We start from the raw sequence: 22,627 nt of genomic DNA, 5'->3' as shown, positions 1-22,627 counted from the left end.
TTTCTGGGATTATGCTGTTGATGTGAGCCATGACCAGTCTTTCAAAGCACTTCATGGCTACAGACGTCAGTGCTACGGGTCGGTAGTCATTTAGGCAGGTTATCTTAGAGTTCTTGGGCACGGGGACTATGGTGGTCTGCTTGAAACATGTTGGTATTACAGACTCAGTCAGGGACATGTTGAAAATGTCAGTGAAGACACTTGCCAGTTGGTCAGCACATGCTCGGAGTACACGTCCTGGTAATCCGTCTGGCCCCTGCGGCCTTGTGAATGTTGACCTGCTTAAAAGTCTTACTCACATCGGCTACGGAGAGCGTGATCACATAGTCGTCCGGAACAGCTGGTGCTCTCATGCATGCTTCAGTGTTGCTTGCCTCGAAGCGAGCATAGAAGTGGTTTAGCTCGGTCTGGTAGGCTTGTGTCACTGGGCAGCTCGCGGCTGTGCTTCCCTTTGTAGTCTGTAATAGTTTTCAAGCCCTGCCACATCCGACGAGCGTCAGAGCCAGTGTAGTATGATTCAATCTTAGACCTGTATTGACTCTTTGCCTGTTTGATGGTTCGTCGGAGGTCATAGCGGGATTTCTTATAAGCGTCCGGGTTAGAGTCCCGTTCCTTGAAAGCGGCAGCTCTACCCTTTAGCTCAGTGCGGATGTTTCCTGTAATCCATGGCTTCTGGTTGGGGTATGTACGTACGGTCACTGTGGGGACGACATCATCGATGCACTTATTGATGAAGCCAGTGACTGATGTGGTGTACTCCTCAATGCTGTCTGAAGAATCCCGGAACATGTTCCAGTCTGTGCTAGCAAAACAGTCCTGTAGCTTAGCATCTGCGTCATCTGACCACTTTTTTATTAACCGAATCACTGGTGCTTCCTGCTTCAGTTTTTGCTTATAAGCAGGAATCAGGAGGATAGAGTTATGGTCAGATTTGCCAAATGGAGGGCGAGGGAGAGCTTTGTATGCGTCTCTGTGTGTGGAGTAAAGGTGGTCTAGAGTTTTTTTCCCTCTGGTTGCACATTTAACATGCTGGTAGAAATTAGGTAGAACGGATTTAAGTTTCCCTGCATTAAAGTCCCCGGCTACTAGGAGCGCTGCATCTGGATGAGCATTTTCCTGTTGATTAATGGCCTTGTACAACTCATTCAGTGCAATCTTAATGCCAGCATTGGTTTGTGGTGGTAAATAGACAGCTATGAAAAATATAGATGAAAACTCTCTTGGTAAATAGTGTGGTCTACAGCTTATCATAAGATACTCTACCTCAGGCGAGCAAAACCTCGAGACTTCCTTAGTATTTGATTTTGTGCACCAGCTGTTGTTTACAAATATACACAGACCGCCGCCCCTTGTCTTACCGGAGTCTGCCGTTCTGTCCTGTCGATGTAGCGTATAGCCTGCTAGCTGAATGTTATCATTGTTGTCGTTCAGCCACGACTCCGTGAAACATAAGATATTACAGTTTTTAATGTCCCGTTGGTAGGATAACCGTAATCTTAAATCGTCAATTTTATTCTCAAAAGATTGAACGTTGGCTAATAGGATTGATGGGAGAGGCAGTTTACTCGCTCGCCGTCGGATCCTTACAAGGCACCCGGATCTGCGTCCCACGATATCTCCGTCTCTTCCTCACGCGAATGACGGGGATCTGGGCCTTGTAGGGTGTCTGTAGGATATCTCTGCGAACGCCTCGTTGAAGAAAAATTCTTCGTCCAATGCGAGGTGAGTAATCGCTGTCCTGATATCCAGAAGCTCTCTTTGGTTATAAGAGACGATGGCAGAAACATTATGTACAAAATAAATTACAAATAACGCGGAAAAACACACATAATAGTACAATTGGTTAGAGGGCTGTAAAACGGCAGCCATCTTCTCCGGCGCTGTGGTAGTGATACAAGTATTGGTCTTCACAAAGTTTGCTGCTTCAGTGTTTTTAGATATTTTTGTCAGATGTTACTATGGTATACTGAAGTACAATTACAAGCATTCCATAAGTGTCAAAGGCTTTTATTGACAATTACATTAAGTTTATGCAAAGAGTCAATATTTGCAGTGTTGACCCTTCTTTTTCAAGACCTCTGCAATCCACCCTGGCATGCTGTCAATTAACTTCTGGGCCACATCCTGACTGATGGCAGCCCATTCTTGCATAATCAATGCTTGGAGTTTGTCAGAATTTGTGGGTTTTTGTTTGTCTACCCGCCTCTTGAGGATTGACTACAAGTTTTCAATGGGATTAAGGTCTGGGGAGTTTCCTGGCCATGGACCCAAAAGTTCGATGTTTTGTTCCCCGAGCCACTTAGTTATCACTGTTGCCTTATGGCAAGGTGCTCCATCATGCTCCATCATGCATCAGCATTGTTCATCACCAAACTGTTCTTGGATGGTTGGGAGAAGTTGCTCTTGGAGGATGTGTTGGTACCATTCTTTATTCATGGCTGTGTTCTTAGGCAAAATTGTGAGTGAGCCCACTCCCTTGGCTGAGAAGCAACCCCACACATGAATGTTCTCAGGATGCTTTACTGTTGGCATGACACAGGACTGATGGTAGCGCTCACCTTGTCTTCTCCGGACAAGCTTTTTTACGGATGCCCCAAACAATCGGAAAGGGGATTCATCAGAGAAAATGACGTTACCCCAGTCCTCAGCAGTCCAATACCTGTACCTTTTGCAGAATATCAGTCTGTCCCTGATGTTTTTCCTGGAGAGAAGTGGCTTCCTCGCTGCCCTTCTTGACACCAGGCCATCCTCCAAAAGTCTTCGCCTCACTGTGCGTGCAGATGCACTCACACCTGCCTGATGCCATTCCTGAGCAAGCTCTGCACTGGTGGTGCCCCGATCCCGCAGCTGAATCAACTTTAGGAGACGGTCCTGGCGCTTGCTGGACTTTCTTGGGCGCCCTGAAGCCTTCTTTGCAACAATTGAACCTCTCTCCTTGAAGTTCTTGATGATCCGATAAATGGTTGATTTAGGTGCAATCTTACTAGCAGCTATATCCTTGCCTGTGAAGCCCTTTTGCTGCAAAGCAATGATGACGGCACGTGTTTCCTTGCAGTTAACCATGGTTAATTTGACTCATTTCTCTCTGCCTCCTTCTTTCCACTCCTCTCCTCTTTTGACCTCACCCTCTCACCGTCCCCCCCTACTCACAAGGCAGGCAATACGCTTGACCTCATCTTTACTAGATGCTGTTCTTCTACTAATCTCACTGCAACTCCCCTCCATGTCTCCGACCACTACTTTGTATCCTTTTCTCTCTCGCTCTCCTCCAACACTACTCACTCTGCCCCTACACAGATGGTAATGCGCCGTCGCAACCTTCGCTCTCTCTCTCCCGCTACTCTCTCCTCTTCCATCCTATCATCTCTTCCCTCTGCTCAATCCTTCTCCCTCCAATCTCCTGATTCTGCCTCCTCAACCCTCCTCTCCTCCCTTTCTGCATCCTTTGACTCTCTATGTCCCCTATCCTCCCGGCCGGCTCGGTCCTCCCCTTCCCAAGTTCTCTCACGTCACCCCCCTCCTCCGCACACTCCACTGGCTTCCAGTTGAAGCTCGCATCTGTTACAAGACCATGGTGCTTGCCTATGGAGCTGTGAGGGGAACGGCACCTCCGTACCTTCAGGCTCTGATCAGTCCCTACACCCAAACGAGGGCATTGCGTTCATCCACCTCTGGCCTGCTGGCTCCCCTTCCTCTGCGGAAGCATAGTTCCCGCTCAGCCCAGTCAAAACTGTTCGCTGCTCTGGCAATCCCAATGGTGGAACAAGCTCCCTCACGACGCCAGGACAGCAAAGTCACTCACCACCTTCCGGAGACATTTGAAACCCCACCTCTTTAAGGAATACCTGGGATAGGATAAAGTAATCCTTCTACCCCTCCCTTACCCCAACCCACCCCCCCCCAAAAAAAAAACACACAAAAAAACACAAAAAGATCATATAAAAAAATATCACAAAAAATAAAAATAAAAAAATAAAATAAAAATAATTCCACATTGTAAAGTGGTTATCCCACTGGCTATAAGGTGAATGCACCAATTTGTAAGTCGCTCTGGATAAGAGCGTCTGCTAAATGACGTAAATGTAAATGTTAACAGAGGAAGAACAATGATTTCAAGCACCACCCTCCTTTTAAAGCTTCCAGTCTGTTATTCTAACTCAATCAGCATGACAGAGTGATCTCTAGCCTTGTCCTCATCAACACTCTCACCTATGTTAACGAGAGAATCACTGACATGATGTCAGCTGGTCCTTTTGTGGCAGGGCTGAAATGCAGTGGAAATGTTTTTTTGGGATTAAGTTCATTTTCATGGCAAATAGGGACAATTAATTGCAATTCATCTGATCACTTTTCATAACATTCTGGAGTATATGCTAATTGCCATCATAAAAACTGAGGCAGCAGACTTTGTGAAAATTAATATTTGTGTCATTCTTTTGACCACGACTGTACAGCGCTCAGGACCTCAGACTGGGGCGAAGGTTCACCTTCCAACAGGACAACGACCCAAAGCACACAACGCAGGAGTGGCTTTGGGACAAGTCTCTGAATGTCCTTCAGTGGCCCAACCAGAGCCCGGACTTGAACCCGATCAAACATCTCTGGAAAGACCTGATAATAGCTGTGCAGCGACGCTCCCATCCAACCTGACAGAGCTTTAGAGGATCTGCAGAGAAGAATGGGAGAAACTCCCCAAATACAGGTGTGCCAAGCTTGTAGCATCATACCCAAGAAGACTTGAGGCTGTAATCGCTGCCAAAGGTGCTTCAACAAAGTACTGAGTAAAGGGTCTGAATACTTATGTAAATGTGATATAGAAGTTTTTTTTATTTATATTTTTAAAATTAGCAAACATTTCTAAAAACAATTTTTTTGCTTTATCATTATGGAGTATTGTGTGTAGAATAATGAGGAATAAAAACAATTTAATCCATTTTAGAATAAGTAAAATGTAACGTAACATAACAAAATGTGGAAAAAGTCAAGGGGTCTGAATACTTTCCGAAGGCACTGTTTGCATGTTTTGGAATATTTTTATTCAGTATTTTTATTTTTTAAAATTATTCTGTCATTTAGGTCATTATTGTGGAGTCACTACAATGTTGTTGATCCAGCCTCAGTTTTCTCACATCAGAGTCATTGAACTCACCAATGGCCTCAAGGTGACATCCCTAAGCAGTTTCCTTCCTGTTCTGCAGCTCAGTTCAGAAGGAGGACTGTGTCTTTTGTTGTGTCTGGGTGGTTTAATACATCATCCACAGCATAATTATTAACTTGACTATACTTAAAGAGATTTGTTATTGTTACCCATCTACCAATCACTGGCCTTCTTTATGAGGCTTTCGAAAAGCTCCCTGGCCTTTGTAGCTGAATCTGTGCTTGAAATGTAATACTTGACTGAGGGATCTTACATATGTTGTATGTAGGGGGGACAGAGGAAGGGGTAGTCATTCAAAAAGCATGTCAACCCCTATTATTTCACACAGTCCATATAGTCCATATAATTTATTATGTGATTTGTTAAGCCCAATTTTACTTCTGAACTAATTTAGGCTTGCCTAAACAAAGGGGGTGAATACTTATGCAACAATTATATATCTTAGTTATTAAATTGTAATGAATTTGTAAAAATGGGTAAAATTTTCTTTTCACTTTGACATTATGGAGTATTGTGTAGATCAATGGCAAAAAAGTATAATTAAATCGATTTCAATACCACTTTGTAATGCAACAAAAAGTTCAAAGGGGTGTAGACTTTCTATAGGCACTGTATCCTAATAGAGAGATTTTGTTTAACAAGTCATCTTTTTTTCTCTCAAAAAGGTGGGGTCAAACTTATTGACACCCTAAAGATTCTTATAAATAAATGACTACATCAAGCTTGTGACTCTACAAACTTGTTGGATGTATTTGCAGATTACTTTGGTTGTATTTCAGATTATTTTGGCTCTGTATCTTGGATTTGAAATGATATAATGACTATGAGGTTAAAGTGCAGACTGTCAGCTTTAATTTGAGGGTATTTTGATCCATATCAGGTGAAGCGTTTAGAAATTACTATTAATGTAGTCAAAAGTGTAGTATTTGGTCCCATATTCCTAGCACGCAATGACTACATCAAGCTTGTGACTCTACACATTTGTTGGATGCATTTGCTGTTTGTTCTAGTTGTGTTTCAGATCATTTTGTGTCCAATATAAATTAATGGTAATTAATGTGTTCTGTCATTTTGGAGTCACTTTAATTGTAAATAAGAATAGAATATGTTTCCAAACACTTATACTACATTAATTTGGATGCTACCATGATTATGGATAATCCTGAATGAATCGTGAATAATGATGAGTGAGAAAGTTACAGAGGGTCAAAGATCATACCCCCAAGACATGCTAACCTCTCACCATTACCAATAACAGGGGAAGTTAGCATGTCTTGGGAGTATGATATTTGACCCTCTATAACTTTCTCACTCATAATTACTCACGTTTCCTTCAGGATTATCCGTAATCAAGGTAATCATGGTACGAACTGCAAGTCACAAGCTTGATGTAGTCATTACCTGCTAGGAATATGAGACCAAATACTAAAAACTTTTGACTACTTTATTTACAGTGGGGAAAAAAAGTATTTAGTCAGCCACCAATTGTGCAAGTTCTCCCACTTAAAAAGATGAGAGAGGCCTGTAATTTTCATCATAGGTACACGTCAACTATGACAGACAAATTGAGGAAAAAAAATCCAGAAAATCACATTGTAGGATTTTTTATGAATTTATTTGCAAATTATGGTGGAAAATAAGTATTTGGTCACCTACAAACAAGCAAGATTTCTGGCTCTCACAGACCTGTAACTTATTCTTTAAGAGGCTCCTCTGTCCTCCACTCGTTACCTGTATTAATGGCACCTGTTTGAACTTGTTATCAGTATAAAAGACACCTGTCCACAACCTCAAACAGTCACACTCCAAACTCCACTATGGCCAAGACCAAAGAGCTGTCAAAGGACACCAGAAACAAAATTGTAGACCTGCACCAGGCTGGGAAGACTGAATCTGCAATAGGTAAGCAGCTTGGTTTGAAGAAATCAACTGTGGGAGCAATTATTAGGAAATGGAAGACATACAAGACCACTGATAATCTCCCTCGATCTGGGGCTCCACGCAAGATCTCACCCCGTGGGGTCAAAATGATCACAAGAACGGTGAGCAAAAATCCCAGAACCACACGGGGGGACCTAGTGAATGACCTGCAGAGAGCTGGGACCAAAGTAACAAAGCCTACCATCAGTAACACACTACGCCGCCAGGGACTCAAATCCTGCAGTGCCAGACGTGTCCCCCTGCTTAAGCCAGTACATGTCCAGGCCCGTCTGAAGTTTGCTAGAGTGCATTTGGATGATCCAGAAGAGGATTGGAAGAATGTCATATGTCATATGGTCAGATGAAACCAAAATAGAACTTGTCGTGTTTGGAGGACAAAGAATGCTGAGTTGCATCCAAAGAACACCATACCTACTGTGAAGCATGGGGGTGGAAACATCATGGTTTGGGGCTGTTTTTCTGCAAAGGGACTAGGACGACTGATCCGTGTAAAGGAAAGAATGAATGGGGCCATGTATCGTGTGATTTTGAGTGAAAACCTCCTTCCATCAGCAAGGGCATTGAAGATGAAACGTGGCTGGGTCTTTCAGCATGACAATGATCCCAAACACACTGCCCGGGCAACGAAGGAGTGGCTTCGTAAGAAGCATTTCAAGGTCCTGGAGTGGCCTAGCCAGTCTCCAGATCTCAACCCCATAGAAAATCTTTGGAGGGAGTTGAAAGTCCGTGTTGCCCAGCGACAGCCCCAAAACATCACTGCTCTGGAGGAGATCTGCATGGAGGAATGGGCCAAAATACCAGCAACAGTGTGTGAAGACCTTGTGAAGACTTACAGAAAACGTTTGACCTGTGTCATTGCCAACAAAGGGTATATAACAAAGTATTGAGAAACTTTTGTTATTGACCAAATACTTATTTTCCACCATAATTTGCAAATAAATTCATAAAAAATCCTACAATGTGATTTTTTGGATTTTTTTTCCTCATTTTGTCTGTCATAGTTGACGTGTACCTATGATGAAAATTACAGGCCTCTCTCATCTTTTTAAGTGGGAGAACTTGCACAATTGGTGGCTGACTAAATACAGTTTTTCCCCACTGTATAAGAATATTTAGGGGTGTCAATAATTTTGACTCCTACCTTTTTGAGAAAATGTGTTATTACTTGTTCAACAGAATCTCTTTCTCTGACCAATTGTATTAGTAAAAAGTAATATAATTTCCCAATTTCTTGGAGCACACAACATAGCTCAGTATTTGAATTATTTATTTTATACAGTCATTATTGCTCATCTTTAAGGGTGTCAATCATTTCGGACCCCACTGAATGTATATATTTATATGTACAAATTACAAAACATTAAGAACATCTTCCTAATATTGAGTTGCACCCCCTTTTGCCCTCAGAACAGCCTCAATTTGTCGAGGCATGGACTACAAGGTGTCGAAAGCGTTCCACAGGGATGTCGTTGGCTGGATGTCCTTTGGGTGGTGGACCATTCTTGATATACACGGGAAACTGTTGAGCGTGAAAAACCCAGCAGCATTGCAGTTCTTGACACACTCAAACCGGTGCACCTAGCACCTACTACCATACCCCGTTCAAAGGCAGTTAAATATTTTGTCTTGCCCAAACCCTCTGAATGGCACATACACAATCCATGTCTCAATTGTCTCAAGGCTTCAACATCCTTCTTTAACCTGTCTTTCATCTACACTGATTGATGTGGATTTAACAGGTGACATCAATAAGGGATCACAGCTTTCACCTGGATTCACCTGGTCAGTCTATGTCATGGAAAGAGCAGGTGTTCCTAATGTTTTGTACACTCTGATTGTTTAAAGCCAAACTACCAAAACTATTGCGGATGGTGAACCTGAACAATCAAAATAAAATCTATTGTAAGCCCTGTTCAACAGGTAGGCTATAGCCAGATGAGAGTTGTGTCTCCGGTAGCTTACTATTATTCCGGTAAAACACAATTTTCAACAGCGCATAGATAACAATAACCTAGCAGTCAAGTGATTCATCCACTGTTTCTCCATCTCACCATCTCTTTTTCTCCCTCTCGCAAAACACCAGTCTCAACGTCAACAGTGAAGAGGCGACTCCGGGATGCTCACCTTCTAGGCAGAGTTGCAAAGAAAAAGCCATATCTCAGACTGGCCAATAAAAATAAAAGATTAAGATGGGCAGTCTGAGATATGGCTTTTTCTTTGCAACTCTGCCTAGAAGGTCAGCATCCAGGAGTCGCCTCTTCACTGTTGACGTTGAGACTGGTGTTTTGCGGGTACTATTTAATGAAGCTGCCAGTTGAAGACCTGTGAGGCGCCTGTTTCTCAAACTAGACACTCTAATGTATTTGTCCTCTTGCTCAGTTGTGCACCGGGGCCTCCCACTCCTCTTTCTATTCTGGTTAGAGCCAGTTTGCGCTGTTCTGTGAAGGGAGTAGTACACAGCGTTGTACGAGATCTTCAGTTTCTTTGCAATTTCTCGCATGGAATAGCCTTCATTTCTCAGAACAAGAATAGACTGACGAGTTTCAGAATAAAGTTATTTGTTTCTGGCCATTTTGAGCCTGTAATCGAACCCACAATTGCTGATGCTCCAGATACACAACAAGTCTCAAGAAGGCCCGTTTTATTGCTTCTTTAATCAGCACAACAGTTTTAAGCTGTGCTAACATAATTGCAAAAGGGTTTTCTAATGATCAATTAGCCTTTTAAAATGATAAATTTGGATTAACAAACACAACATGCCATTGGAACACAGGACTGATGGTTGCTGATAATGGGCCTCTGTACCCCTATTTAGATATTCCATAAAAAATCAGCCGTTTCCAGCTACAATAGCCATTTACAACATTAACAATGTCTACACTGTATTTCTGATCAATTTGATGTTATTTTAATGGACAGAAAAATTGCTTTTCTTTCGAAAACAAGGAAATTCCTAAGTGACCCCAAACTTTTAAACAGTAGTGTATGTGTATGTTTGGGTGTGTGTGTGTATGTGTATGTATGTGTGCGTGTTTGTGTGTGTGTGTATGGGGGTGTGTATATGTGTGTGTGTGTGTGGACCCAGTTATTTGTGTCCTGCCTCTCCTGTGGCCAGGCTGAACTCTGAGCTCTAACCACTCTGCTCTCCTGCTCTCCTCTCAGCCAGCCAGCCAGCCAACCCACCAGACAGTCAGCCAGCCAGCCAGCCCGCCAGCCAGTCAACGAGTCAGCCCGCCAGCCAGTCAGCCAGCCAGTTAGTCAGCAAGCCAATCAGTCAGTCAGCTAACCAGACAGTCAGCCAGCCAGTCAGTCAGCCAGTTAGTCAGCAAGCCAATCAGTCAGTCAGCTAACCAGACAGTCAGCCAGCCAGTCAGTCAGCTAGCCAGCAAGTCAGCCAGTCAGCTAGCCAGCCAGTCAGCGAGTCAGCCCACCAACCAGTCAGCCAGTTAGTCAGTCAGTCAGTCAGTCAGCTAGCCAGCCAGTCAGTCAGCCCACCAGCCAGCCAGTCAGTCAGTCAGCTAGCCAGTGAGTCAGTCAGTCAGTCAGCTAGCCAGCCATTCAGCTAGCCAGTCAGTCAGTCAGTCAGTCAGCTAGCCAGTCAATCAGTCAGTCAGTCAGCTAGCCAGCCAGTCAGTCAGCTAGCCAGCCAGTCAGTCAGCTATCCAGCCAGTCAGCTAGCCAGTCAGTCAGCCAGTCAGTCAGCTAGCCAGCCAGCCAGTCAGTCAGTCAGCCAGTCACCCAGTGAGTGGCCATCTGTATTATTGTGATTCCATTCTATTTGATTTCTCCCAGGTATTATATTAGATAATAAACTAAAATATTAAAGCTCACCTAATCCAATCAATGGCTGAAACGCATCCACACTTTCTAGATGAACCAGTACAGCTAGCACAGCCAGACCACCAGCAGTAAGGGGATTAGCTCCAGGTTCAAAGTTTCTTTGAAATCCTTCGGCTTTAAATATTATTTCATATTTTTGATCATATTATTTGTTTTAATTAAATGGGAGGATGGGAAGGCACACAGCAGCACAAACAAAATAAACATAAAAAAACGAGAATAACAGGGAGATGAGCCTGTTTTGACAGCTGTTTTTTCATCTGTATGAGGAGTCAGAATCCCCCCCTCCCACCCCCCAAAAAACATCAGCCCAACAAAAAAACAAAAAAACAATTCCACTGTAATGGGCTGATTAGGATGTGTGCGCTGGCCGGATGGGAATGGCACGCCTCCATGTTGGAAAAACAAATTAACATCATTAGTAGGAGAAATTAATTGTTTTGCCAATCTGTTGTGGAATCTGTTTATGGGCCAGTCTGGTGGTGGTACTGTGGTCTTAGGGTGAGATAGATTAAAGAGGGAAATTAGGTCTAAAGACTAATTTTGAGATAATCTCAATTATCCGCATTATAACTAGAGATAAACAAGGCATCAAAAGCCATGGCATTCAAATGAAGGAAGTGTAGTCAACATGTGGACAGTGGTCTTGTGGAAAAGAGGGCGAAAGTTCCAAACCAACGGTATATCAGGGTATAGAAGGATACAGGATAAGTGTAGAGAGTTGTGCTGAGTGAACCTGCTCTGGATGGCGTACATTAGACGTGTACATCTGGTAAACAGGCCATAGTACATTATTTACAGTGAACTTACAGGAGATTTAAGTATAGCATCACTCTAGAGGGGGACCTGGGTATCTATCTATACCCTCTGGACACCCAGGAAGGAAAGAGCGATAGAGGGAGGGTGAAGAAGAGGAGGAAAGAGATGGGGCAAGGGGTTCAAACTGTAGTGTTTTGGATCAGTACGACTTCCTCGTCTCTGAATGGATAACGAAGATCATGGACCCTCCACGGTCACCACGTCAGCACTTTCACCCCCCTCCTTTCCTCCTCCTCCCCTTTCACCCCCTCCTCCCCTCCTCTTCTCCCTTTCACCCCCTCCTCCTCCCCTTTCACCCCCCTCCTCCCCTCCTCCTCCCCTTTCCACCCCCTCCTCCCCCTTTCACCCCCCTCCTCCTCCTCCTCCTCCCCTTTCACCCCCTCCTCCTCCTCCTCCTCCTCCTCCCCTTTCACCCCCTCCTCCTCCTCCTCCTCCTCCCCTTTCACCCCCCTCCTCCTCCCCTCCTCCCCTTTCACCTCCACCTCCCCTCCTCCCCTTTCACCCCCATCCTCCCCTCCTCCCCTTTCACCCCCCTCCTCCCCCTCCTCCCCTTTCATCCCCTCCTCCCCTTTCACCCCCCTCCTTTCCTCCTCCTCCCCTTTCACCCCCTCCTCCCCTCCTCTTCTCCCTTCCAAAGCCAATACTTGAAATATCCCGGCAGATAAATAGAAATCACACATTATCTTTGAAGCCTTTTTTCCTTTACTTTGCCTCTCGCAGCGTGTCTCTTATCACCGGGGGCAAATATGAGAAGTTCCCCGCTTTATGATTAGGGGGAAAGCATTAAATAGATTATAGAACTCCATTCAAGTTGTACATAATAAGTACTAAAGTATTACATGATATTAATCCTGCCATTCCATTACTGTCTCAATCACTGGGTGAGGCCTAATTACGGGGGAGTCCGTTGCTGCAGAGTGAATTGAAACACACTTACGTCTGGTCGCAGTAATCTCCTTATTGCATCAACCAGGCTGCCTCTGTACTGGTCCAGAAACAAGCTGAGGAGGGTGGGAGAGAGGGGGGGAGGGGTGGGGAGGAGGGGAGGGGATGGGTGGGGATGTGGAGGAGGGGAGGGAGGCAGGGAGGAGGGGGAGGAAGAGAAAGAAAGAGAATGTGAGAGAGAGAGATTATGCATTCCAGCGATAGTGGCTCAAGATAAACTAGCAGGCTATTTATTTTCCTTTGTTTACAAATAAATCCACAAACAGAAGAAAAACAATTTGCATGAGTAAAATTCATTAAAAAAAAATGTTATCCTCCCTTTATTTTCAGTATGCACAACATCGAAGTCTAAAACGTACACAGATATCATCATACATATAAGACACACACACAAACACGCACACACACTTCAAAGCGATATAACATATCTTGATTTTTCAAAACAATGATTTGATCACAAATTATCTGTATTCATGTACAGTGAGCTCCAAAAGTATTGTTGTTTTGGCTCTGTACTTTGGATTTGAAATTAGGTTAAAGTGCAGACTGTCAGCTTTATTTTGAGGTTATTTTCATCCATATCAGGTGAACTGTTTAGAAATTACATCACTTTTTGTACATAGTCCCCCCATTCTAGGGGAGCAAAAGTATAGGAACAAATTAATTAATGTGTATTAAAGTAGTCAAAAGTTAAGTATTTGGTCCAATATTCATAGCATGCAATGACTATATCAAGCTTGTGACTCTACAAATGTGTTGGATGCATTTGCTGTTTGTTTTGGTTGTGTTTCAGATTATTTTGTGCCCAATATAAATGAATGGTAAATAATGTAGTGTAATTTTGGGGTCACCTTTATTGTGCATCTGTAACTTTCTTACTCATCATTATTCACGATTCATTCAGGACTATCCGTAATCATGGTAGCATCCACATTAATGTAGGCGTGTTTAGAAACATACAGGTGCATTCGGAAAGTACTCAGACCCCTTGACTTTTTCCAAATTTTGTTACGATACAGCCTTATATATATATATTTTTTATTCCCCCTCATCAAGCTACACACAACACACCATATTGACAAAGCAAAAACATGTTTTTAGAAATTTTAGCAAATGTATTAAAAATAGAAACGGAAATATCACATTTACATTACTTTCTCAGATTATTCTCTGCAGATCCTCTCAAGCTCTGTCAGGTTGGATGGGGAGCGTCACTGCACAGCAGCTGTTTTCAGGTCTCTCCAGGGATGTTCGATCGGGTTCAAGTCCGGGCTCTGGCTGGGCCACTCAAGGACATTCAGAGACTTGTCCCAAAGCCACTCCTGCGTTGTCTTGGCTGTGTGCTTAGGGTCCTTGTCCTGTTGGAAGGTGAACCTTCACACCAGTCTGAGGCCTGAGCGCTCTGGAGCTGGTTTTCATCAAGGATCTCTCTGTACTTTGCTCTGTTCATCTTTCCCTCGATCCTGACTAGTCTCCCAGTTCCTGCTGCTGAAAAACAGGCTTCACCGTAGGGATGGTGCCAGGTTTACTCCAGACGTGACACTTGGCATTCAGGCCAAAGAGTTCAACCTTGATTTCATCAGACCAGAGAATCTTGTTTCTCATGGTCTGAGAGTCCTTTAGGTACCTTTTGGCAAACTCCAAGTGGGCTGTCATGTGCCTTTTACTGAGGAGTGGCTTCTGTCTGGCCACTCTACCATAAAGGCCTGATTGGTGGAGTGCTGCAGAGATGGTTGTCCTTCTGAAAGGTTCTCCCTTCTCCACAGAGGAACTCTGGAGCTCTATCAGAGTGACAATCGGGTTCTTGGTCACCTCCCTGACCAAGGCCCTTCTCCCCCGATTGCTCAGTTTGGCCAGGTGGCGAGCTCTAGGAAGAGTCTTGGTGATTCCAAACTCCTTCCATTTAAGAATGATGGAGGCCACTGTGTTCTTAGGGATCTTCAATGCTGCAGAAATGTTCTGGTACCCTTCCCCAGATCTGTGCCTTGACACAATCCTATCTCGGAGCTCTACGGACAATTCCTTCGTCCTTATGGCTTGGTTTTTGCTCTGACATGCACTGTCAACTGTGGGACCTTATATAGACAGGTGTGTGCCTTTCCAAATCATGTCCAATCAATTACATTTACCACAGGTGGACTCCAATCAAGTTGTAGAAACATCTCAAGGATGATCAATGGAAACGGGATGCACCTGAGCTCAATTTTGAGTCTCATAGGAAAGGGTCTGAATACTTATGTAAATAATGTATTTCTGTTTTTTATTTTTAATACATTTGCAAAAAATTCTAAAAACCTGTTTTCACTTTGTCATTATGGGGTATTGTGTGTAGATTAATGAGGGAAATAAACAATTTAATCCAGTTTAGAATAAAGCTGTAACGTAACAAAATGTGGAAAAAGGGAAGGGGTCTGAATACTTTATATTTACAATAAAAGTGACTCCAAAATGACACAATACATTTTTTTACAGTTCATTTCTATTGGGCACAAAATAATCTGAAACACAACCAAAACAAACAGCAAGTGCATGTCACAAGCTTGATGTAATCATTGCGTGCTAGGAATTTGGGACCAAATACTAAACGTTAGACTACTTTAATACAACCATAATATTCATCTGTATGCAGACTGTATCTGTTATGTATGCCATTGTGCCAACTGTTGACCAGGCTATGTTAGAGCTGCAATCTGACTTTGGTACTGTCACGCCCTGACTCTGGGGACTCGTATTTGTTGAGTCAGGGTGTGTATTTTCTGTGTGGTATGTTCTATGTTGCATTTTCTATGTTTAGATCTAGATCGTGTAGATCTATGTTGGCCGGTGTGGTTACGGAGGAGGAGGCCGTCCGTTACCGGAAGGCGATGAAGGAGGATGCCCAGGTAGGAGAGGAGAAACGGCGCCAACAGTGCCGACGACGGAGACCCGAGAGGCAACCCCAAGAAATAATGTTTGGGGGGCACACGTTGTGGACGACGAGGCAGCAGGAGGCCGTTAAAGGGCGGATCTGCAGGTTAGGAGAGGAGGCCACCATGTTACGGGGGCTATTGGTTCAGAGGGAGCAGGAGTTATTCGGTCAAAGGGAGGTGCTACAGGAGGCTAAAAGGGAGAAGGAAAGTGTAGGCACGGCGAGAGGAGCTGGTTAGGCAGCAGAAGGAGCGGGGGTATATAAAGGAACCCAGTCCACCAAGGAAGTGGTGCGTGTCGCCAGTCCGGTCCGGCCCGTTCCTGCTCCCCGCACCAAGCCAGTGGTGCGTGTGTCCAGCCCGGCCCGGCCTGTTCCTGCCCCTCGCACCAAGCCAGTGGTGCGCGTCGCCAGCCTGGCCCGGCCTGTTCCTGCCCCTCGCACCAAGCCAGTGGTGAGCGTCGCCAGCCCGGCCCGGCCTGTTCCTGCCCCTCGCACCAAGCCAGTGGTGCGCGTCGCCAGCCCGGTCCGGCCTGTTCCTGCCCCTCGCACCAAGCCAGTGGTGCGCGTCGCCAGCCCGGCCCGGCCTGTTCCTGCTCCCCGCACCAGGCCAGTGGTGCGCGTCGCCAGTCCGGTACGGCCCATTCCTGCCCCTCGCACCAAGCCAGTGGTGCGCGTCACCAGCCCGGCCCGGCCTGTTCCTGCTCCCCGCACCAGGCCAGTGGTGCGCGTCGCCAGTCCGGTACGGCCCATTCCTGCTCCCCGCACCAAGCCAGTGGTGCGCGTCGCCAGCCCGGTCTGGCCCGTTCCTGCTCCAGTCCAGACGTCAGCCCCTCTCCAGGTTCGGGGTCTCCCACACCAGGGTCCAGACAGGGCTTGGTACTTCGTGGGAGGAAGGCGAGGGGAAGCAGCGCGCCGAGGTCCAGACCAGACCAGGGGCGCAACAGGGAGGCGGGGAGTAAGTGGTCGTCACGCCCTGAGCCGGCCCCTACCCTGTTATGTTTATGTTGTGCGGTCGGAGTCCGCACCTTTGGGGGTACTGTCACGCCCTGACTCTGGGGACTCGTATTTGTTGAGTCAGGGTGTGTATTTTCTGTATGGTATGTTCTGTTGCATTTTCTATGTTTAGATCTAGATCGTGTAGATCTATGTTGGCCGGTGTGGCTCCCAATCAGAGGCAGCTGTAGCTCGTTGTCTCTGATTGAGGACCATACTTAGGTAGCCTATTGGCACTAGTGGGTTGTGGGATCTTGTTCCGTGTTAGGTATGTTCGTTTTGTGTACCTTGGACTTGGTCCACCACCCAAAAGACATCCAGCCAACTTGACACAACAGTGGGAAGCATTGGAGTCAACATTGACCAGCATCCCTGTGGAACGCTTTCGACACCTTGTAGAGGGGGGGCGTTTCAAATCCAAAGTGCTGGAGTACAGAGCCAAAACAAAACCAAAAATGTCACTGTCCCAATACCTTTGGAGCTCACTGTATATTTACATAAATAAAATATGATAACGTTAGAAAATTATACAAACATAATTTACAAGTAACAACCATCATTATAATCCCCAAACCTCAACAGCGACATGATATAAACCTGTACAACACTAGTGATAAGCCAGAGAGAAGGACATTTGAATAATTGTTGGAGTGTTTTGCAAGTCTATGGGAACTCAACAAGCTATCATATGTCATTACTCAGTGAACACTCGTACAATGTATGTAAAACTACTTTAGATGAAACCGAATGAGAGATTTAGAAAGAGATAGCAGGAATGGCAAAACTAAGGTGGAGTGGTTGGGATGGGATAGTATACTGTACCTGCCTGTTTGTAGGAGTAGTTAAGAGAAACAGTTTAAATACAGATGAGAATATAAGGAGTATAAAGGTGATATTAAGATTTAAGAGATTAAACCTGTGTGAGAAAGTGGAGGAAGTGGAGTGTAATTGTATTCAAATGTGAGTGAGAGTGAGTGAGTTTGACAGACAGAGACTGTGTGTGTTAACGTGGCCACTCATGTTTGTCCTCTCTTTGGGGAGATGGGTGACAGGAGCGTCATTGAGCAGGAGATGAGAAGAGGAAACAGACTTGTGTTCATGCAAGCCTCGTTGCCCACAGTGATCACCCTGGTAACGCACTCACCGTCAGATCAGCACCATGCTGGGCTTCACTCACCCCCCTCACCCCCCTAAACCTCCCCCCTCCAATCACACCCGAAGCAGCCGTCACTCTAATCACAATAGCCTCTGTCAGGACCAATATTATCCCAAATGAGTGCTTAAGTAATTTGACTAAATGCAACAATACAACCCAGATCTAGCATAATCCAACACAAAGCCCCTACTGGCTCGCAGCGCTGCAATCTGGGGGAAACTTTCCAATCACGTTAGCGGGTGACCTTCCCTATGCAAATCTGTCTCTTCTGTAGGAAATCCGTGCGGAGCGGGATGGACCAGAGGGGAGCGGAGCGGGATGGAATGGAGCGGTACACAGCATGGCCTGAATGACTGACCCGACTGACTGGCCTGACTGTGTCCCTACTACACACAGAACATTGTGACCTGGGTTTAGAACTCTAGACTGGAATAAAACAATAACAGAAATACAGAAACAAAACAGGGGGCAGGACAGTGCATCACAGTGGGCACATAGCCTCAGTGTGATGGGATTAATAATGCTTTGGGAAACAGTGAGAGTACATTCGGGGACATGTACTGTACGTGGATGGATACATTGACCTCCATCTATGGAGAAAGAAAGTCCCTCTCTGTGCTGGTAACAGGAAGCAGGTCGTACCAGCAGAAGGAGATACAGTAAAGTACAGTAGTAATACGCTATCTCTGAGGTATCACTGGCTCCCTCCAATGGGAACACACCAGCCTCCTGAGTGAACTCTGACCTTAGTCCATGTGGGTGTTATTTGTATTTGTATTTATTATGGATCCCCATTAGCTGCTGCCAAGGCAGCAGCTATTCTTCCTGGGGTCCAGCAAAATTAAGGCAGTTATACATATTAAAAACATTACAATACATTCATAACAGATTTCACAACATATTAAGTGTGTTATGTGGGGTGCTGAGGTAGGATATGTAGTGAACAGGGTTTTCGTATAGTTGGTGATGTGTAGGTGATAGGGCGCTGTAGAGAATAGGTATTTCATGCAGATGGGTGATGATAAGGCCCTTGTATTGTTTTGTACAGCACAGATGAGATAAAGCTTCTAGTTTTCCTTTTTCAGTCTCATTGTTCCACTAATCACTTCCCGCACTTATCTAAGATGGTTTCAGACTCATTTATGAAGGAACTGCAAGAAAATTGCTTTACAAGAAATGTCACTTCACATATCCATTGTAAGGACACAGATGTGAAGGTTACACAAGTTTGAGTTTGTAAAAACACTTTCTAGTATATTGACCACAATGACATAATGTTTCCATTGACTGGTCTTTTGTACCGGGAGCAGATTGTGTGTGTGGTGAGTAAGAAGATGAATTTAGAAATGACATCGTCTAACATAAGTTGGGGTCGTGACCACTGACCTCAAATCAGGTTCATTATGTGGTGAACTGGTGACCCCCCCTGTTTTGGGCGGGTGGGGTCACTGCTGAACAATGGAGGTTGGGCCTTAGGGAGGGGAGGCAAGGGGAGGGGTAGGCAGTTTACCCTGTCTCTGCCCCTCTCTCTGTCCCCTTCCCCTGGTCAGCGGGGCACCCCATTCCTCTAAGCACGCTCCAAGACACTTCCACTACTTCCCCTCTATCAGAACCTAACCCACAAGTCATCTGATATACACTATAAATACAAAAGTATGTGGACACCCCTTCAAATTAGTGGATTCGGCTATTTCAGCCACACCCGTTGCTGACAGGTGTATAAAATCGAGCACACAGCCATGCGATCTCCATAGACAAACATTGGCAGTAGAATGGCCTTACTGAAGAGGTCAGTGACCTTCAACGTGGCACCGCCATAGGATGCCACCTTTCCAACAAGTCAGTTTGTCAAATTTCTGCCCCTGCTTCCCCGGTCAACTGTAAGTGCTGTTATTGTGAAGTGGAAACGTCTAGGAGCAACAACGGCTCAGCCGCGAAGTGGTAGGCCACACAAGCTCACAAAACGGGACCGCCGAGTGCTGAAGCGTGTAAAAGTCGTCTGTCCTCGGTTGCAACACTCACTACCGAGTTTCAAACTACCTCTGGAAGTAACGTCAGCACAATAAATGAAAATGGATTTCTATGGCCGAGCAGCCACATAAAAGCCTAAGATCACCATGCGCAATGCCATGTGTCGGCTGGAGTGGTGTAAAGCTCGCCGCCATTGGACTCTGGAGCAGTGGAAACGCTTTCTCTGGAGTGATGAATCACACTTCACCATCTGGCAGTCCGATGGGCTAATCTCAGTTTGGCAGATGCCAGGAGAACGCTACCTGCCCCAATACATAGTGACAACTGTAAAGTTTGGTGGAGGAGGAATAATGGTCTGGGGCTGTTTTCATGGTTCGGGCTAGGCCCCTTAGTTCCAGTGAAGGGAAATCTTAACAGCATAAAATGACATGCTAGACGATACTGTGCTTTTGTGGCAACAGTTTGGGGAAGGCCCTTTCCTGTTTAAGCATGACAATGCCCCCGTGCACAAAGCGAGGTCCATACAGAAATGGTTTGTCGAGATAGTGTGGAACAACTTGACTGGCCTGCACAGAGCCCTGACCTCAACCCCATCGAACACCTTTGGGATGAATTGGAATGCCGACTGTGAGCCAGGCCTCATTGTCCAACATCAGTGCCCTACCTCACTAATGCTCTTGTGGCTGAATGGAAGCAAGTCCCCGCAGCATTGTTCCAACATCTAGTGGAAAGCCTTCGCAGAAGAGTGGAGGCTGTTATATCAGCAACGGAGGGACCAACTCCACATAATGCCCATCATTTTGGAATGAGATGTTCGATGATCAGGTGTCCACATACTTTTGGTCATGTAGAGTACTATACAGTATATTAACAAAAATATAAACGCAACATGTAAAGTGTTTCATGAGCTGAAATAAAAGATCCCAGAAATGTTCCATACACACAAATAGCTTATTTCTCACAAATGTTTTGCACAAATTTGTTTACATCCCTGTTAGTGAGCATTTCTCCTTTGCCAAGATAATCCATCCACCTGACAGGTGTGGCATATCAAGAAGCTGATTAAACAGCATCATCATTACACAGGTGCGCCTTGTGCTGGGGACAATAAAAGGCCACTCTAAAATGTGCAGATTCGTCACACAACACAATACCACAGATGTCTCAAGTTTTGAGGGAGCATGCAATTGGCATGCTGACTGCAGGAATTTCCACCAGAGCTGTTGCTAGAGAATTGAATGTTCATTTCTCTACATAAAGCCGCCTCCAAAGTCGTTTTAGAGAATTTGGCAGTACGTCCAACCGGCCTCACAACCGCAGACCATGTGTATGGCGACGTGTGGGCGAGCAGTTTGCTGATGTCAACGTTGTGAACAGAGTGCCCCATGGTGACGGTGGGGTTATGGTTTGGGCAGGCATAAGCTACAGACAATGAACACAATTGCATTTTATCGATGGCAACTTGAATGCCCCAAAATACTGTGACAAGCTCCTGAGGGCCATTGTGAGGCACATTTGTTTAAGGTATCTCTGACCAACAGATGCATATCTGTATTCCCAATCATGTGAAATCCATCGTTAAGGGCCAATTGAATTTATTTCAATTGACTGATTTCCTCATTTGAACTTTAACTCAATTGCGTTTATATTTTTTGTTCAGTGCATTCGGAAAGTATTCAGACCCCTTGACTTTTTCCCATTTTCTTTACGTTACAGCCTTATTCTAAAATTGATTAAATTATTTTTTCCCCCCATCATCAATCTACACACAATACCCCATAATGACAAAACAAAAATAGGTTTCTTTTGTGAAAAAAATACACTTCACAAATCCATTGTAAGGACACAAAACTTAAATATCATATTTACATAAGTATTCAGACCCTTTACTCAGTACTTTGTTGAAACACCTTAGGCAGCAATTACAGCCTCAAGTCTTCTTGGGTATGACGCTACAAGCTTGGCACATCTGTATTTGGGGAGTTTCTCCCATTCTTCTCTGCAGATCCTCTCAATCTCTGTCAGGTTGGATGGGGAGTGTTGCTGCACAGCTATTTTCAGGTCTTTCCAGAGATGTTCGATCGGGTTCAAGTACGGACTCTGGCTGGGCCACTCAAGGACATTCAGAGACTTGTCCTGAAGCCACTCCTGCGTTGTCTTGGCTGTGTGCTTAGGGTCGTTGTCCTGTTGGAAGGTGAATCTTCGCCCCAGTCTGAGGTCCTGAGCGCCTTGGAGCAGGTTTTCATCAAGGATCACTCTGTACTTTGCTCCATTCATCTTTCCCTCAATCCTGACCAGTCTCTCAGTCCCTGCCGCTGAAAAACATCCCCACAGCATGATGTTGCCACCACCATGCTTCACCGTAGGGATGGTGCCAGGTTTACTCCAGACATGACACTTGGCATTCAGGCCGAAGAGTTCAATCTTGGTTTCCTCAGACCAGAGAATCTTGTTTCTCATGGTCTGAGAGTCCTTTAGGTGCCTTTTGGCAAACTCCAAGCAGGCTGTCATGTGCCTTTTACTGAGGAGTTGCTTCCGTCTGGCCACTCTACCATAAAGGCCTGATTGGGGGAGTGCTACAGAGATGGTTGTCCTTCTGGAAGATTCTCCCATCTCCACAGAGGAACTCTGGAGCTCTGTCAGAGTGACCATCAGGTTTTTGGTCACCTCCCTGACCAAGGCCCTTCTCCCCCGATTGCTCAGTTTGGCCGGGCGGCCAGCTCTAGGAAGCGTCTTTGTGGTTCCAAACTTCTTCCATTTAAGAATGATGGAGGCCACTGTGTTCTTGGGGACCTTCAATGCTGCAGACATTTTTTGGTACCCTTCCCCAGATCTGTGCCTTGACACAATCCTGTCTCGGAGCTCTACAGACAATTACTTCGACCTCATGGCTTGG

At 45.2% G+C, this 22,627-nt stretch overlaps 1 protein-coding gene across 1 annotated transcript in view; it reads right to left on the bottom strand.

Annotated features, from left to right (window-relative positions):
* camkmt (calmodulin-lysine N-methyltransferase) overlaps positions 1-22,627 on the bottom strand; it is a 192,493-nt gene that overhangs the window by 27,844 nt on the left and 142,022 nt on the right. The window contains exon 9 of the mRNA XM_041859027.2: positions 12,696-12,759. Coding sequence (XP_041714961.2) covers positions 12,696-12,759 — 64 coding nt within the window. The remainder of the gene's footprint in view (positions 1-12,695; positions 12,760-22,627) is intronic.

This window comes from Coregonus clupeaformis, chromosome 31 (assembly GCF_020615455.1).
Source record: "Coregonus clupeaformis isolate EN_2021a chromosome 31, ASM2061545v1, whole genome shotgun sequence".
Classification (NCBI taxonomy): domain Eukaryota; kingdom Metazoa; phylum Chordata; class Actinopteri; order Salmoniformes; family Salmonidae; genus Coregonus; species Coregonus clupeaformis.
The sequence above is the reverse complement of the archived record's forward strand: the minus strand, read 5'-3'. Positions and strand labels throughout refer to the sequence as shown.